Raw genomic sequence first — 18,121 nt, 5'->3', positions numbered from 1 at the left:
CGTGTACTTGTGTTGAACATTATGTACCCATGTATTAAAGAAGTGTGTTTTATCCTATAATTATTGTCTTGTGTTATATAGTATGCTCCTCCCTTCTAATTGGCGTTCAAATCTTACAAAGCTAAAAGGTGAATTACATCAGGCTAGTGAAATGAATTTAATCAAAGTGATTTTGAGTATATCCCCAAAAATTTCAAAATTTTGCGTGAAATTTGAAAAAAAAAGTGAATCCATCTGCTTCCAAAACCACATTCCATTCAAAGTAGTTCATTAGAAATTCAACAACCAGCATTAGTCTGTTCACTGAATATGCATCAATTAAATTTACATATCATGAATATTAAATAGATCAAAATCAATCCTGCGTTTAAAATTACATTAAAATACGAATTAAATTAAGAAATTTACAAAATTTCATTTGAAATTATGAATTAATAAAAAAAAATATATTTCTGAAATTTGATTTAAAATATGTAAATTTATTCGTCATAATCATGAATATGTTCAAATCAAACGGCCTCCGTTCAAATGTTTTCGGCAAAGCTTGCAGAAAAAATGGAACTTGGCGAAAGTGAGAAATGTACCAACCCTATCCCCTGCTGGTTTTTGTATTGGGGTTTTCCACGCCTGAAATGGATGATGGACATTACAATATCTGTCAACATTGCAGCTCAAATGAAAGCTAAAATATTAAGGAGTTAGCTAGGTTAGGCTAGACTATGATGACAGGAGAGAAAAAGCCAGCATGTACAGTTTTAAATTTCTGAAATCTTTAATTCAAATTACAGGTTTTGATTGGTGTTTACCTTTATCAGGACATCCAATGAAAACAATTCTTTCATCACTGTGTAAGCAATAGCTAAGAAACGGAAATGTGAACTAAATTATATCAATTGAAAAAATTGCTGACTTTTTCTCTCAATAATGAAACTCTTACAGAAATACAAGCCAAATCATCCAAAATTACTGAATTATATGATATTAACTATTAGAATGTACTGATATTTGGCAGATTTGGTTGTAATTTTGAAAGTAAGGATGAAAAATCTACATCTACATCTACAATTTGAAGTAAACTAATTAGAAATTAGACGAGTATTTATGAAAATTAATAACTGATCCGTTTTCTGATTTAAATAATTCCTTTGTTCTCCAGTAGTAATTTCAGACATTTTTTACCGGCATCAGAATTTGGAGAATGAAACAGGACATACCTTTGGTTGAAATGCACCATAGAGACCTGAAGACAACGAGCTTGTAGGGCCTGGTGGGAGAAGTGACGAGAATGCTGGGTAACTTGCTAGACCAGGCAACTGGAAATAGAAAACATCAAAATTTCAAAAATTATTGCTTTTTCAAGAATTTTGCCTGACATCACCTAAATGCTTTAATCCTTTCAACACTAATGCCTGCTCTACCAGTCATATAATTATATATACTCAAACAACAAGTGAAGGGGTCGTTGTCAAGTGACATCACATAACATGCTTCAAGTTATTTTATATATAGTTCAAGGTATAGGACATTTTGTCTTATTCACATTCTGGGTTTAAATTGACCGCAAATGTCTCTTATTCAAAGGCCTTAAAAAAAGTAGGACGTAAAACTCCATTCATTTAATTCATTTTATCAAAGACCAAGTGGATATGATTTAGGAAATGAAATGAATGGAGTTTTATATCTGTGGTAGATATGATTTAGACCCGTCCGTTAAATTAAGTTTTTATGAAGAATACGTACCCCACCAGGTCTATACAGGGGATTATCATACACTTTAGGTATTTTATCAAACTAAAAAACAAAAACAAAAAATCATTAGATAAAATTTTAGAGACAAACTTAAGATAATAAGCCTCATTATAGAATTAGAATTTTCATTAAAATTGACTTTATAGTTGATAATGTTCGTTCTCTACTTTTCAGTTAACGTTCAGACTAAAGGAAATGAAGTTTTGGTGTCAGGGTAGGTCTCACCTGGTCCATCCGTCCATTTAATGGATTTAAAAATTTTCCTCAATTTTCAAAATCTACTGCTACTTACCAAATGAGGGGGAGGGGTTGGTACAAGAGAAGCGGGGTGAGTCCCGAGGGCTCCGTATGCGTGTTGATGCATATGTTGATGTTGGTGCTGGTGTTGATGGTGATGTAAATGTTGATGCTGGTGTGACGTTGGTTCGCTGCGTATGTACGAGGGTGGCGCCAGGGGATTTGAACTGGCTGTTTCACGATTATGTGCCAACAAACGGTTGTTCAAATCTTGATGTAGGAAATCAGAATCTGAAAAAAATTATAAACGACAATTACAATAAAATAATGTAATAATAATATTACAATCAGTTAGATTGTCTTAATTCCTTACAGACCCTATATCTATACCTAAAATATTTTACTTCAAACTATCAGAATTCAGGGGCACTCACACCATAGCGATTACTAATTGGGTATGGTTACAAATAATGATCGCAACCCACAACTCTGTTACATGAGAGTTGAGTACGAAACATATGACCGCTATTCTTATTTTCAACTGGTCATCACTATGGTGTGAGGGCACCTTAATTAAGGGATATATTTTGGTCGATATTTTACATTAATTTGAGCACTTAAAGTTTCAAACCCACTCAAAAAGTAGACAGGCCCTTTAATGACAGTTAAGAGAAACTGAATAACATATATAACACCATGTTATTTCCTTTTGAAATTATATTAATTTTAACTTACGATATTTAATTTTAGAATCAGATAGTTAATTTAACCCTGTACTCAGTACAACCCTCATTCAACGCCTTTCAAACACTTTGTGCATGTTGGTGATTGTTTTTTTTACCCACAGTCAATTTCAATTGAGTCATCTGAACCTGCCCTTTTTAACAACACACCTTGTGACCTGTTTTTAATTCGCCTCTTCGTAGAATTTAATTATATACAATTTAAATATTATTCATCGCGACAGTTGCGAGGTTAAAAAACAGCTAAACGATTCAAGATTAAAGGCTTCAAATCTTGTGTCCTCGTGCTTGATTAAATTTCAAATTACTGTATTTGCATATTAAATGCGTTAATAATCGTCAAATAAAAAAAGAGGAAAATATTATCTTTGTATTTGGTTGTGAAAAGACATGCTATATCTGTAATTTCAAAGGCACCATTATCCAGGAAGATAATTCATTAGACTAGATCACCAGGGTGGTTATAAAAAAATATTTAAATAAATGGAGTTTTAAGTCCTAGTTTTCTGCACCATGTCTAATGAACACAGGCAACACCATGCAGGGTACAATGAGGGAAATATTGCAAGGACAGCGGCATTAGCCTGCTCTTTTACTATTTCCAACTATCAAGAGATCTTAAAAATGCACACAGGGGTTCGGTTTATTGTTCTATCTGAAGAACTAGACCCTTTTTCCCTTCATTCTACACAAATTAAATTCATTAGACTCGATCACCAGGGTGGTTATCAACTCAAAGTTTCTAAATGATTAGATAGACCCTATTAACCAGGTGTGTAGTCTTTATCAACAGGTGAAGATTACTCTAACACCTGTATGAGTTAACGATGAGTAGATTCTCAGATGCCATGTTTTTTCTCAAGTATATTTTAAGTTGAGAAATGATGAAAGATGCGAACTGATGGAGATTCTTTCTTTTCAAAATATTTATGAATTCCTTTCCAGATGAGAGAGATAATACATAACTCCATGTGAAATTTGACCGTTTGGTTTGGAATAATAATTCTTCAGGTATTTCATTCCCAGTAATTACTATTCATTATCGAATTCAACCTTTGATAGCTAATTTTAAAATCAGTTAACATGCCCCGGTGTTTGGATTATTGGATTCTAATTGTGTAAAGTAAGATAGATAGCTGAAATAAAGATTCATCAGTTGTTAAAAGCAAGCTCGAGATGAAATTGAGCATTATAAGGAAAATATCTAGATGACGAAATATTCCCTTAACAATTCATAACAGATGAACAGGGATATCTATCTAGCCTCAATCCTAATAAAGTTATATTATATTCTACTTTTACACCCACAGCTTAACGCCAACATGTTATAATCAGACTATTTATCTTCGTCTTTTGTTCCCTGATTTTTATATCTGCCTTGCATCACCTCATAAAAATACCAGAGTTTGTTTCGTTGATATTTAATTCAGGATGATATCTTTATTATGGTTATTCAAGCAGAAAGACAAGATAACTTTATAAGCCTTGACGAACTAAATTACATTATTTTATAACAGTATTCTTTTTATCAAACAGTCTATCACCGAGTAAAACATGTTAATATTCAAATCCCGAAAGTCAAAATTTCAAAAATAAAATGGTGTAGTTGTGCATAAATTTCTTTGCTTGACAAGAAACAGAAAGATTTACATACTAAATTACATTATTTTTTAGTTTTTAGAGTCTTCGTAATGTTTTTGTTATTATCATAAAGTAAAACATGTTTGACAAACTAAATCACATTATTTTTTAGCTTTTAGCAAATCAAAACCCAAACATCAAAGTCTGCAAGTTAGAATGTTCATAAGAAAATGTTGACAGACTGACAGACATGGGCAATGAGATGTCATGTGGGCATATGAAAAGGTACTTACTTCTGAGAGTTTCGTGTGAGAACGGACTTCCACCTGGTACAGAGGGCGCTGCAGGTAGGGATGACGATGTTATCTGTGGTGGAGTTGGGTGATGAATTGTGGGAGGAGCGAACATGCTATGAGGGGTAGAGTGATGATGTAAGGGATGGGGGGAAATATGAGGAGGGAATGACGGGGAAGTGTGATGTGGGTGTAGGGAATGTAAGGGGGAATGAAGACTAGGGGATTGATTGTGAGAGAGGTGGAGACTAGGGGATTGAGAGTGGGGAAGATGGAGACTAGGAGATTGGGTATGTGAAAGATGGGGTGATGGTTGACTTGGATACGGTGATGGGCTGAAAAAGAAAGTAGAGCAAAAATTAAAGATGGCTGCCATTAAACTTGCAAACAGAAACTTGAAGCTTAATGGAAACTCAACTTAAAGACAGCTTTATTAACCAATCAGATTATTTTGTCCAATTTATCTGGATATCAAGTTGCGTACTCTCTTCAAAACAACTGAATACAACTTTTACTCTTGAGTTTGCTTTGGACGATATTTTGATTAACAGAATTGTTTTCATTGAACGAATTTCATCAAGCAAACATTTGCCTAGAACAAGTCATATCCATACTCCATAGGAAGGCAAGACAAAACTTTTTGAAAACTGTTCCATTAAAAAGTTTCTGATACTCTAAAAATCTCTTACCTTGGCCAAGGTTTGGCAAATGGATAACTGTTGCTATGAGACAGTATCTGAGGATCTCGTGGATCTCTCGTTTCCTCTCTTCTGATTGGCTTCTGTAGAGAAGGGGGAGTAACTTTCACTGGTTCTCTGATCGGTATTGGTGAAGGATGAGTCGGTATCTGTGGTTTTGGTTTCGGGGGTAATGGGGGTAATGGGGGTTCAGGGCGAACGTGTCGAGGAGGGGGAGTTGGTGACAGACGTCTGTGTGTGGCGGCAGTCGGCGTAGCAACAGGTTGAGAAGGAGGACGTACAACTGTAGTAGCGGTAGTTGCTATACTAGTTGACGTTGTACTGGTTGTTGTGGTTATTGTTGCCGTAGTAACCTCAGCAGATGTGGAGGGTGGAGGTGATGGTGAAGAACTGACGTTTCCATTACAAACTGTTGATGTTGACGTAGGGGGAGTAAGGGGGGTAACTGAAACAATTGGTGGAGTCGGAATTCTTTCACTACTTTGACCTGAAACGAACGAAAAATGAAAATTAATTTTCAACCAAAGGCAAATAAATGTAATTAAATGAATGAAGTTTTCCAAAAAAAGTCTGAAGATTTAGATTTTTTGGCAATTATACAATATATACATATTTGGAACAAGTCAGGCCTGTAACCAGTGTGCCTAGTGGGGGCGGCCGCATTTGCATGGGGGGTGGGGGGGAGCACTAGTTGATAAAGACTTATTTCAGCTTCAAGTGAGAATTTGCCACCCCCTCCTAATTACAGGTGAGGAAAAAGTACAGAAGCAAAAGAAATATGGATTCCATACCTAAACCTTTCATAATATCTGTCATATGAACGATAAAAAGCCATATTTAAAAAAAAAAAAATTCCAAACCAATTATGAAATTTAAAAAAAAAATAAATCAGTCGAAAGTATAAGCAGTAAATTGATCTGAATATATATTCAGAGAGTGAAAACAAAGTATTACAAACTATCACAAAGTTGCCCACCACTGGTTTGTTTGGAATATTTTCAGTCAATTTATTTAAAAAAAATATTTAAACTAATTTCAACTCAAATGATGAGAACAAGCTATATATCTGATTTATTTTAAAACAGTGATGACAACTCAGTTAACCTTTGACCCAACACAAACTAAACAACACAGGATAAAAATTAAAACGCAGCCATCAAACTGGTGAGAACATTCACGAAAAAATTAATTACATTTCTGGTATTCTATTTCATCAATATTATGAATAACTTTCGATTATTTTGATACAAAATAAATTTTTCAGTGCATAGTTTAAAAAAATAATATTTTAATTAAAAACTTTCTTTGATAATTTCACACGAAATTATGCAAATTCTACCAGAAATATCAAAATATATTGACAGACAACTATTTTAAGAATCCTGCAAAAAAAAAAAAAAAAATTAAAAATGGACCGCAATATAATAACAAATTTATTAAACTTTTAAAAAAAATATGCTTTATTATTAGATAAATTCCAAACCAAATATTCACAAATTTTCATGTGTTTAACAATCAGTTATTTTTTCAACTCCACTGAAACATGACTGGCAAATAAATAAATTACATAATTAACACTCCTGATCCAACATTGTCAATTAATTTTTTTATCTGAAGATATGATATAATAAATTTATTTGCAAGTTGACTACAATTTTAACAACCATACATTTAGTTACTTTTTTCAACCATGACTGGCAAAGTGGCTTCCATAAATTACCATCCCTGATTACACAACCTCATGGCATAGAATTAAACGCCATTTCTCTTTAGAGATAACAAAATAAAGTTCATTATTTATACTCAGTGAGTTAACTACAATTTTAACGTGTTTATCAAGTTATCTCCATAGTATCATCCCTTAGGGTTGTTAACGGTGATAACGCCCCACCATATCTCACTATCTCACACAGTCTCCCGTTGTTTATCTTTACGTATATAATGTAGCGAGAGATTGTCTGATATATGATACTGTCTGATTGTTATTATAACTATCTGGTTATCGTGTTCCTATATGTATACTATTTGTTTACAAGATGATACGTATATCACCCTGAAAATAATATACTAAAAAACTAAACATTATCAGGTCTGTTGCCAAATATAAAATGGCGATCACATACATTAAGCATCTTCACAGTGACAAGCTATAACAAACTACAGACTTGACATCTTCACAGTGTCAAGCTATAACAAACTACAGACTTGACATCTTCACAGTGTCAAGCTATAACAAACTGCAGACTTGACATCTTCACAGTGTCAAGCTATAACAAACTACAGACTTGACATCTTCACAGTGTCAAGCTATAACAAACTGCAGACTTGACTGCAATAGCCACTATACTTGTATTTCAGAAAGCTGTAAATGCAATAATCTAATGATATGTCAATCACCATGAAAATAAGACACAAAAAACTTAAATAATTTTAGTGATGTTGCCAATATATCTAGTTTGCCATCTGTACAGAACGGCACAAGGACATTCGAACTAGTACAAGGGGTTTTTAAAAAATTAGATTCACCATAAATTACTTTCAGGATAAGATCAAACTACCCTGATCTGTCTATTGTTACAAAACTACCAAAACCTTCCCTCCATTACCCCTGGGGCTATAAACCTCTACCTGCTATTTAATCTAAACTATTTAAAAAAAAGACCACTATGCCTAGAGTTTCACAACCATCAACCTCCCAAATCCCCTCTCTTCTCCTAGTCACCCCCCACTATACTACTATACCTAGCTAGCTGTCAGTATAGGTGTAATATTGGTATATATATATAAGTTCCAAGGAAATGAAACCAGTCTGTTGTTTTCTAAACACAGCTGGGATTTATCAAAACAAATTTTTACATTTCCTTTTTCTTACTATCTTAGTTCTGTACCATATCACATAATATATTTATAGACTTTTACTTCAAGTTCTGTATATTTATAGACTTTTACTTCAAGACCCAGGATAATTCTGGACACAAATGGATTTGAAGGCTCAAATTGCCAAGGTGAGCTGTGAACACTATTACTGATTAGCTTAGCTAAAAAAAAATCCTAGTTTCTGAGTTACGCTTGGTGAAACCAGTACCTTTAACAAATAAACCTTGACATAAAGATCATGCTTACTCTTTTGATGGTACTTCTTTTTGTAGGAGTCCACTACTATACAACTTTTACTCACTATTTTTCAATACTTTAGGGGAGATTTTTATTATCGGAATTGTCTCGCTTGTAACGATTTTTATTAATATCAATCTATCATGTCAAACACAACATGGAGGCCTTGAATCTTTGTTAATATATTGCCAGAAAAACCAATACCTTTCTGAAATTTCTTCATAAACAGAAACTTTCCGTCCTTACACTGGAGAATTATGACCTAATTCTAGATTCAAATTAGTTAATTTAAAACCATATTTCAGTCTGCAACCAGCAATTTCAGCGATAACGAGGAAATACTTTACACTGTTTATTACAGTTTTATTAGTTTCATTATAAACATTGTTATTGTCCTTGCAGACGCATAAAATAGGTCCAATTTGAGGTTTATTTGGCGTAAGGATATTGAGTAGTGTTAAGGGTGTAAATTGGTAATATAGAGGTAATGATAGATAACACTGTAATTATTGTCCGATGATTCTATTGTTGATTTAAAGCTTATGGTCTGAGATTTTTTATTGTTTATAATTTATTGTTATAAAAATCAGAAAGAAAAGTTCAACTCATGAACTCTGTCTTTAATAAATTCAATAATGAAGGAAGTACAATTTTGTCGAGATCTGTGTGTGGCAGGTGTACACAAAAACAAACTCAAAAACAAGAAACACAAACCATCAAAACATGAAATGCGAACTTGAAACAAGGGCAAGTAAACTGAATACATGAAAACTTGTACTAAAAGATTTAAGATTAATTGAAGTTTTAACAACTTTCGTTGTCGTTAATTTAGTTAGAAATGAGAGAGGATGTGGTAAATGAGTTTTTGATCGTGAAACATTTTAACAGAATTTAGGTAAAAGGTGTCTGGTACAGTGAAGGTGTGAGATTATCAATTCAGGAGTTCAGGATCTTGTCATAATGCGGACAAGAAACACTTCTTTCATTTTATTTTCTACTGTATCAATAATCTTATGGTGAACACAGCAATGTAAATTCATGTTCTGCTCTTCCTAGTCTACAGATCTGTACATCTGAAAGGGGAATTCCTTAATTTATTCAGCACTTTAATTGAATGAAATTCACATCCAAATTATCTGTACCTTGTAGAACAAAAAATGGCAGAACAAAACTTCACATTTAGTTAGTTTGAACTCAGAAGCCAACACAATGACACAATTTGAGACCAATCACAATCTGGAATATATTTTCTACCAAATTCTACAATCAAACACATCAAATAAAGCAACTCAAAGCTCCCTAATTAGCTTGTAACACTTGTATTGCATATGGCAGCAGATTTTAAACAGATTTCTCCACGTTTCTAAGCCACATGATTTGTATTTCTGTTGTGAGAAAGTTACACTGATTCCACCATGTTTAATCACCCACATTTCTACGCCATTTTTAAATGAAGCACATTTTCTGCACCTGGACTGTCTGTGTATGCAATAATTTCACCTGATTATTTCTGATCTAACTAAGATCCATATTTTTGGTTCGCTGGTCCTAAAGTTATGTTCCATATATTGTATCGTCATGTGTGTTCTTATTTATTGTAGTTTGCAATCTGGCGCTCCAGCAATAATGTTAACGTTCATTATCCTTAAAAGGGGTTTGACATTAGTCATGACTTATTTCCCCTCCATTATGAGTCATAATGCTTGCTCGTCAAATTTGATACAATTCCCACATCTACAACACATGTTTGTACCTCAAATATGATTGAAAACCATCATCATCAAAGCTTGGTGCATTTTGAAAAGTAACATCGAATAAATTATATAGCTATCGAATTATTTATGACATAACTAACTAACATCTTGTAGCCTCCATAAGTTCAATTCCTACTCGGCATATTGGCTGCACACATCTTTATCTCAAAGATGATTGAAAAATATCACTACCATTAACAAAGCTGGTGTATTATTTAGAAGACATTGAATATATAGTTATCTAGATATAGATGACCTGACTGACTGACATTGCGAGACCCAAATATGTTCAATTTCAGTCAGCAAATTGAATGCACATAGTACATCTGTACCTCACGATATTTTTATGACACCACTGTTTATTTTGGTATTTCTGAAAACCATATTTAATGAGATGTATACAGATGGTGTTTCCACGGTAATGAGTCTTCAATAACACAGATCTGTATTACATATTGATACAATGTGGAAAAATATTAGTCTACACGTAAAACACAAACATTTCTTGCCGTTCGTTTAGCTGTTAGTGTGGTTGGTGTGCCAGACTTATCTGATATCAACGCTACATGAAACATATGTTTAAAACATTCAGATATCTCGAGTTTTAATGCGTGATTTGATACATCAGGAGTGAAATTAAAGATCACATGTGAAACAAGTATCAAAGAAATTTGCAGTCAATTTAACCTGCTGAATTCAGTGAAGTACGGTGTATTTCTTTTGGGATATAAAAATTCAAACATTCAAGAATATCCAGCAAAGTTATTTCAGAGAATATGTACAGGGCCTGGAGAATATGTACAGGGCCTGGAGAATATATACAGGGCCTTAATTTACCATAGGAATGCCAAAATACTGTTGATTAGAGTATTAGATGCCATTTGATTGGTAACGTCAAGACAAAAGATGGTCTCAGGTTCTTATCTTAGTCAGTGTGAGAAAGGTGACCTTGAAATAGCCCAGATTATTCCAGTTGACCCAACTGTAAATGGGAACAGATAATCTGTTGTTTGGTTAAGGACCAGCTGGTAAACAAGGTCCTTGTGAATTAAAGTTGTTTTGCTTGTAATAAACCATTTGCTTTCTCAATTCAACCAAACATCAAGATTCATACAACAGTAAGAGTTACAAGTTTTAGTTTTTCTAATTATCAATAGTTGACACTTATTTTTCTATGATTTACACCATTTTCCTGTGTCACATCATTCAAATCCTAATTCAAATTATTTCCTGCTGTTTAAAATGCATGACAAACTGTCAATAACACCAACTAATGATGGCTGGATTAAACTCAGAAGTTTTAATAAACAATGAAAATTTGGAAAAGAAATCACATCACGTCTGAGACCACCAAGACTATAAAGAACATACTCATTACCATGGTGATAAAAAAAATAAATGTTCGGTGTAAGTATTGCAGGTGCATCAGTTTGTGTGTTTGATGTTGGTTTGGTGTGTACAAGTTCAACAAGAACAGTCAACATTATAAATTACACTCATCGTTTTCTAAAAAAACAAACGCCTTTTTCTTACTTTCACTACTTCTACAGATTTAAACTTGTCAAATAGTTCGGAAGAATTTTTTCAAAGAGAAAATACTTAATTGTACTTAAAATGCTTGTCAAAAAGTCAAAATCCTTGAATTAATTAAATTTTTCTGTTGGAAAAAGTCAAATAGTTGATTTAAATTATAAGATTTTTTTTTAAGAACATGTAGGACTTCTTCTACTTTTTCTACAAAAAAATCTGAACAAGCTATTCAAATTCAAATGTGCAAAAATTAGGTGTGAGAAACATAAAACTTCTGTCCATTCTGCATAATAATTTATGTAAATTTATGCAAACATATGCAAAAGTGCAAGCTATTCATGTATGTATGCATAAACTTCTTTAACCTGCAAGGGGTTAAAGTGTAAAAAAATCATTGCACATTTATCCTACAGGAAAAGCATAATAATTTATGTAAATTTATGCAAAAATGCATGATAAGGATGTATGTAAGACGTCAATGTTAAAGGGTAAAAATCATTCTTAAAAACGTGTTAATTCATGCAAATTTATGCAGAAATGACACTTTTATATTATAAGGTATAACCTGTGTAGTGTAAGTGTTTCGCAAGACTCATTTGCAATGTTATCCTCTTTGACAAGCTTGTTAATTTATGTAAATTTATGCAAATTTATGCAAAAATGTCTGTTGAGGATATCTAAAGAATTTATAACACTTGACGATATAAGAACAGTGTTTGTTTTGGGAGGAAGAATTAAATATTTTTTAGTCATAACATAAAAATTTACATTCAGCTGCTATTGATGGCAGCAAATGACTTTTTTTAATGTATGAGTAAGGCATTAAGGCATAAAATAATTTAAATATTTTTGGGAAACTTTTTGGGATTCAGGAAGAGGAAGAAATTAAAAAAGAAATTAAATAAAAATCAACAGTTTATATAATTTTATAATTGATAAAAGTGTGATTTCAAGTCCATAAAAATTAATAGCCTTATCATATATTTTACAAGATAAGCTTTTATTTCAACGCTTCGCTAATGTCGATATCAATTTCCATAAACAAATTATCTCTGCAATTAACATGAAATCGAGATCGTATTTGAATGTTAATTATCTCCCCCGCTGGGACTATTTGTCTACTAGAAAGTTATAATTTAATTTGCACGTTAATATTTTGCTTGTGGTGTTCACAACAAAGGAGAAGCACGAAAATTATCCATTAACGATAATAAAATTATTTAGTACACTGTCCACCACAAATCTCTAGAGAGTTCACACTGTTAAATTTTAAACCAATCAAATCTCTGGACAGTTCAAACAGTTTAATAAAATTCAACCAATCAAATCCCTGGACATCTAATACTGTTAACTTTCAACCAATCAAATCCCTGGACATCTAATACTGTTAACTTTCAACCAATCAAATCCCTGGACAATGTTAACAGTTTAATTTCCACTAATCAAATCACTTGTTATGACCTATCCCAGACAACAATTCTGTACTAATCTATTGGATGACAGATGGCGCTAATGTATTGTCACCCTTGCTAAATATGAAACCGCAAAAATCACTGATGGCTATCTAGACCCTTAATTATATTATTCTTTCTATTATAATTCAATTAGCACTCTCTATTAACCAGACACCTTTCAACAGTTAATAACAATTAGTAACAAAGAGACTTGATAATCAAGTCAATATTGTATTATCTCCCTTGAGTTTAATTCTGACCCTAAAGGTCACAGATAATGGGTTTGTTTGACACTGAAGAACTGTGAACCTGATGTGATCACAGCATGCTAACCTGGTCTACCAGGGTTCAACAATTCAAACAGTATTTTAATGGTGTTTTCTTTATCAATTAATCAGAGGTTGCAGGACTGGTCTCCCCACTGGATTGACTTGACCTTGACCCTGTATCACACTGCTGACCACCTATTTATAATTTCCTAGCCATGTTTAGACCAAGCTCATCTTATTTTTTATAAAATAATAACCCAAAACTACGTGAAAATTGTTCCGTAGAAAAATTAAAAATTCTTGACTTTATCAGGTAAAACTTTTTCATAAAAATTTTATGCTCAATTTTTGTCATTCTTAACTTTAACATGACTAACTTTCATAACAAATTAGGAACAAAGAGACTTGATAATCTAGTCAATATTGTATTAGCTCCCTTGAGTTTAATTCTGACCCTATAGGTCACAGATAATGGGTTTGTTTGACACTGAAGAACTGCGTATTTCAAAATGTACAACTGTAAAAACTTCAGACAGACGTCCCCGATTTCCCGTCTGTTTTCAAGGTTGAAGTGAATATTTAAGACTACAAATGAATCATAGTGACGATTTCCGTTTCACTCAGTTTCTAATGTCGAACTACTCGTGTCAGGAAACAACCTCTTTATATTTGACAAGACCTATAATACCTTCAAATCCTTCACGAAGTTTCAAGTAGTTTCACTGGAAATTCAACACTTTATCATCAAAACTTACTAATCTTCTACTTAATGCTCGTTTCTGGTAAATTGAGTTCAAATTCATTAAAATATTTTACAGTTCAAAGCAATCCAACTTCTACCAACTGCCCACATGATTTTAACATATTGTGCAACATTAGCATTAAAATGAACTTTATATTCCTAAATTTGAAGCCATATTTGTTATTTCTGACATAAACGACACCATTTTGAAAGTGTCGTTTATGTCAGAAATAACAAATATGGCTTCAAATTTCAGGCATATTGTCTGTGACTACAGAAACATTACTCCTTTCAAACAATCCAGATATTAATTTTATTATCATTATTAATACGAGCTGAAAATAGACCAGTGAGAGGTCACATGACACAAATTAATCACAGCGTTTATTTTGATGGGGTACGATTTCACCTAGCGGATGGAGCGTAATGTATACTCTATTTGATATGGTCACCATTAGGTATGATTTGTCTAAGGGAGTGAAACAGAAAAGCCATGGCTATAATTTGTCCTAAGGGAGTGAGATGTAATGGATTCCATATTTTATGAAGTATATCACAAGTTTATAAGATTGTTGATTATTATTCATAACCACAGAGATGTCCCACCGTTTGTTATTCCAATATGGCCGACCACAAGCTGGTTTTATTGGTTCAATATGGTGGTTAGCAACCAGGAAATTATCATGTTAACAAGAAACGTAAACTTTGAGTTGAAACTACAGTCAGTGGGTCATTCTATGCTGTCTGCTGGGGGCCCAATCCCTGGCGTCTGTCACAAAGCAGATTGAATCTTTCCTTGCGAATATAAATTTTTCAGTCCATACTTTAAATGAAATAGGCAAATCTCATGGTTCATTTCAATCCATGGAGAAGTTCTGAGAAGCCTACTAAGATTCCTTTCTGTTGGTCAAAATATATCAAGAAAGACTTCTAAAATAATCTTATGATGAATACCCTTTACAACAATAACTGATTGTAAGATTTGTGTGTAATGGAGGCTATGATTTTTATAAAACAAATTCATATTTGATTAAAAACATCATTTTCATCATAAATATGAAATCTCAACACAGCCCTAATACAACAGAGATTTGAAATCGTAATGTTTTAGTATTGTACCCTCCTCCACTTAGGATTTCAACTTGAATCCTCAAGAGGCTCTTTACTTCATGTACGTCTTCTATTACACTTTAACGCAGCTCTTGATTGATTCGAACTTGATATCTTGACAGTTTGACACTAGGCAGGGGAGATAATCCCTACAACGTGGACTTAAACATGTATGTGGTTTCGATCCTTTCAAGTCTGCTGACCGCTAGACATTGATCTGTTTACATTTCTTGTCAATCAAATTAAACTAACCCTCGTCTTTCTTTAAAGTGGACCTATTTTAGACGTCAAATCTAAATTCTGAACACTTTATATATTATATTGAGTATAATTATATAACATATCCTGCACTGAAAATAGGTCAGTTGTCTGAAGATCGCATAGCGTGAAACTCTGAGTAACAACATGATTCAAGTTCTGTTTTAATATTTCTATCCTGAACCTATATTTATACCTGAACAAGCTATAGATGTTAGAATTTCTAATACTTGACATTTGGATTGAGAATGCAAAAATATACAGAACAATCCTTCAAGCAATGGTTCAGCCTCTTTCTAAATGCCATGAAGCCACCATAATCAGATTGGAGATTGACCTCACAACCTCCCTCCATGTAAATTCAATTTAAACCTGTAATGGTTTAATAACATTCAGAAATGACCCCTAACCCCACAGGAAACCAGAGTATAATCAAATCCTAACCCTTAAACTTACAGAGGATCAAATTCAGAACAGAATTCAGCCATCAAATTAGTTGTTAATAACATGAATATCTATTTTCTTTCATTAATAATGAACCTTAAAACATGTTCCAAGTTCGGAGTATACTTGAATATTTTCCAAACTCAGCCAGTTCTAGGATTCAGCCAATGGGAGGGCTCATGTCCACCTATTGAAAAATCACAAATTTGAAAACCATACTGAGACCTTATTATCTCAATAAGCCCAAAATCAAATCCTCAATTTAAACTTTGAGTCAGGAGGAAATCAGATTAACAAATGTCCTTGACAAGAAGACAGATTGTTACCCTAACCTTTATCAGGGGGTTAAGGTCACTCACTAAGGGGGTAATAAGTCAGCCCTGCCCCCCAAATTAAAACCTGTTTATAATAACACAGGCTGAAAACAGGCAATATGCTACCATCTGTTGGTTTGATAAATTACAGTGGTCAGTTATTTACAATACGGTCATTTATAACTGACCATGTACAAGCAGAATTAGACACCTGATTCTCATTACACAAAACATCTAACGTTGACGAATTTTTATCAGATTTTATTTAGGAATGGGACACTCGAGTTGATGCAAATGGCCGGCGTGAAAGTTACGCTAGCTCTCTACAACATATCACGGTAATGAATGACCATTTTTTTTTACCGGAACTATGTCAATATTGTCATGTGATTCTAGTAATTTAAATATTAGAGGCAGGTTGTTCGCGACTACAAGTGTTTATAAACAAAGTCAATGAAAACAAAACATCCGTAAGACATGTATTCAAACTGATAATAAAATGTATCATTGGATAACCAATAGTCAAAATATAGCATTAAATACATATGTTAGTGTCAGAATTATCTCCAAAACTCTCTAAATTTAAGGACAATATTTAGGTCGCAATATTACTATCACTTGACAAATCACTGCTAAGTACCGGAAATAAAGAGTTTCGCCTAAGAATACACAACGGAATTCACCATTCATTACCATGTCAGATTCAGCTTATGGAAACTGCCGAGAATTGTCGAATGAAGCTGAAGGTAGGCTTAAGGTTGGCAGAATCTGAAAGCAACTTTACTTTGACAATAATCATTAATATGAGCACTTCGCTCGTATTGACTGCTTCATATTGACTATCTGTTTAAAATGGTGGGCCATGGAAAAGAACAGTATTTTAAATAAATCTTACAGTTTCCATTGAACCTGTATCTCTGCCTCCTGGATGATGGTTATCAAGTATGTTTACAATCAACATCATCATGTATTGAGTTACAATTCATATTGTATCATTATAGATCAAAACAAATTTATTTCACATCAATGCATTACCTCAATACTACCTATACAAAACTTATTTCTAGTAAAACTTCTAAAATTGTCCAACATTTTAACATGAGCAAGTGGGATAGATGTGATAACACCAACGTAACATTATTATTTTGATAATTGTCATTTCTCAAGGAGAGTCTTATTCCAGCTGTAAGTCCTTGAAAACAATTACCGCAAAAAAACTGAACACAAAAACACCAAAAATACAGCTACACTAAATTATCAGGAATTCAACGAAACTTCATCAAATGAGTACAATCAGATAGTGTAGATTTATGGCGTATTTGTAAGAGTTATCTTGAATGTCATTTAACCTTCCTTCACAATCTCAAATCTCACATCTAAAAACGTCAAAATGCATATTTTATGTTATCTTCAAGAAACTTAGTTCGTTAAAAATAAAACCTTGAACGAGAAACTTCTAAAAAATATATTTTATGTTGTTAAAGAAATACAGGACTAAAAATGAAATGAAATGAATAGAGTTTTACATCCTACTTTTCTGCACCATGTGGGCTAATGAAGACGGGCAACACCATGCAGGGTACAATGAGAGAACTTTTGTCAGGACAGCGGCATTAGCCTGCTCTTTTTCAATTTCCAACTGTCGAGGGATCTTTAACGTGCACAGCCTGTAGCACACGGGGCCTCAGTTTATTGTCCCATCCGAACGACTAGACGCTTTTTCCATGTCAGTCTCTCTTACCTGCATCACTATTTAAGGTAAGGTATTAACTCGATCTATACCGGGATTGAATACTGGACCCAAATGAAGGACTAAATTGACTATGTTTTA

The 18,121-nt window shown here is 33.2% G+C and overlaps 1 protein-coding gene across 1 annotated transcript in view; it reads right to left on the bottom strand.

The window, feature by feature from the left end:
* The window catches only part of LOTGIDRAFT_163411 (hypothetical protein), a gene marked incomplete at both ends in the record, with an annotated part of 17,086 nt that extends 10,969 nt beyond the window's left edge, over positions 1-6,117 (bottom strand). The window contains 7 exons of the mRNA XM_009059488.1: positions 589-627; positions 1,215-1,313; positions 1,741-1,791; positions 2,042-2,277; positions 4,604-4,938; positions 5,293-5,788; positions 6,093-6,117. Of these exons, the coding sequence (XP_009057736.1) occupies positions 589-627; positions 1,215-1,313; positions 1,741-1,791; positions 2,042-2,277; positions 4,604-4,938; positions 5,293-5,788; positions 6,093-6,117 (1,281 nt within the window). The remainder of the gene's footprint in view (positions 1-588; positions 628-1,214; positions 1,314-1,740; positions 1,792-2,041; positions 2,278-4,603; positions 4,939-5,292; positions 5,789-6,092) is intronic.
* Between the last annotated feature and the right edge of the window lie 12,004 nt (positions 6,118-18,121).

Source organism: Lottia gigantea, assembly GCF_000327385.1.
Source record: "Lottia gigantea unplaced genomic scaffold LOTGIsca_39, whole genome shotgun sequence".
NCBI lineage: Eukaryota > Metazoa > Mollusca > Gastropoda > Lottiidae > Lottia > Lottia gigantea.
This window is presented reverse-complemented; position numbering and strand designations above follow the sequence as displayed.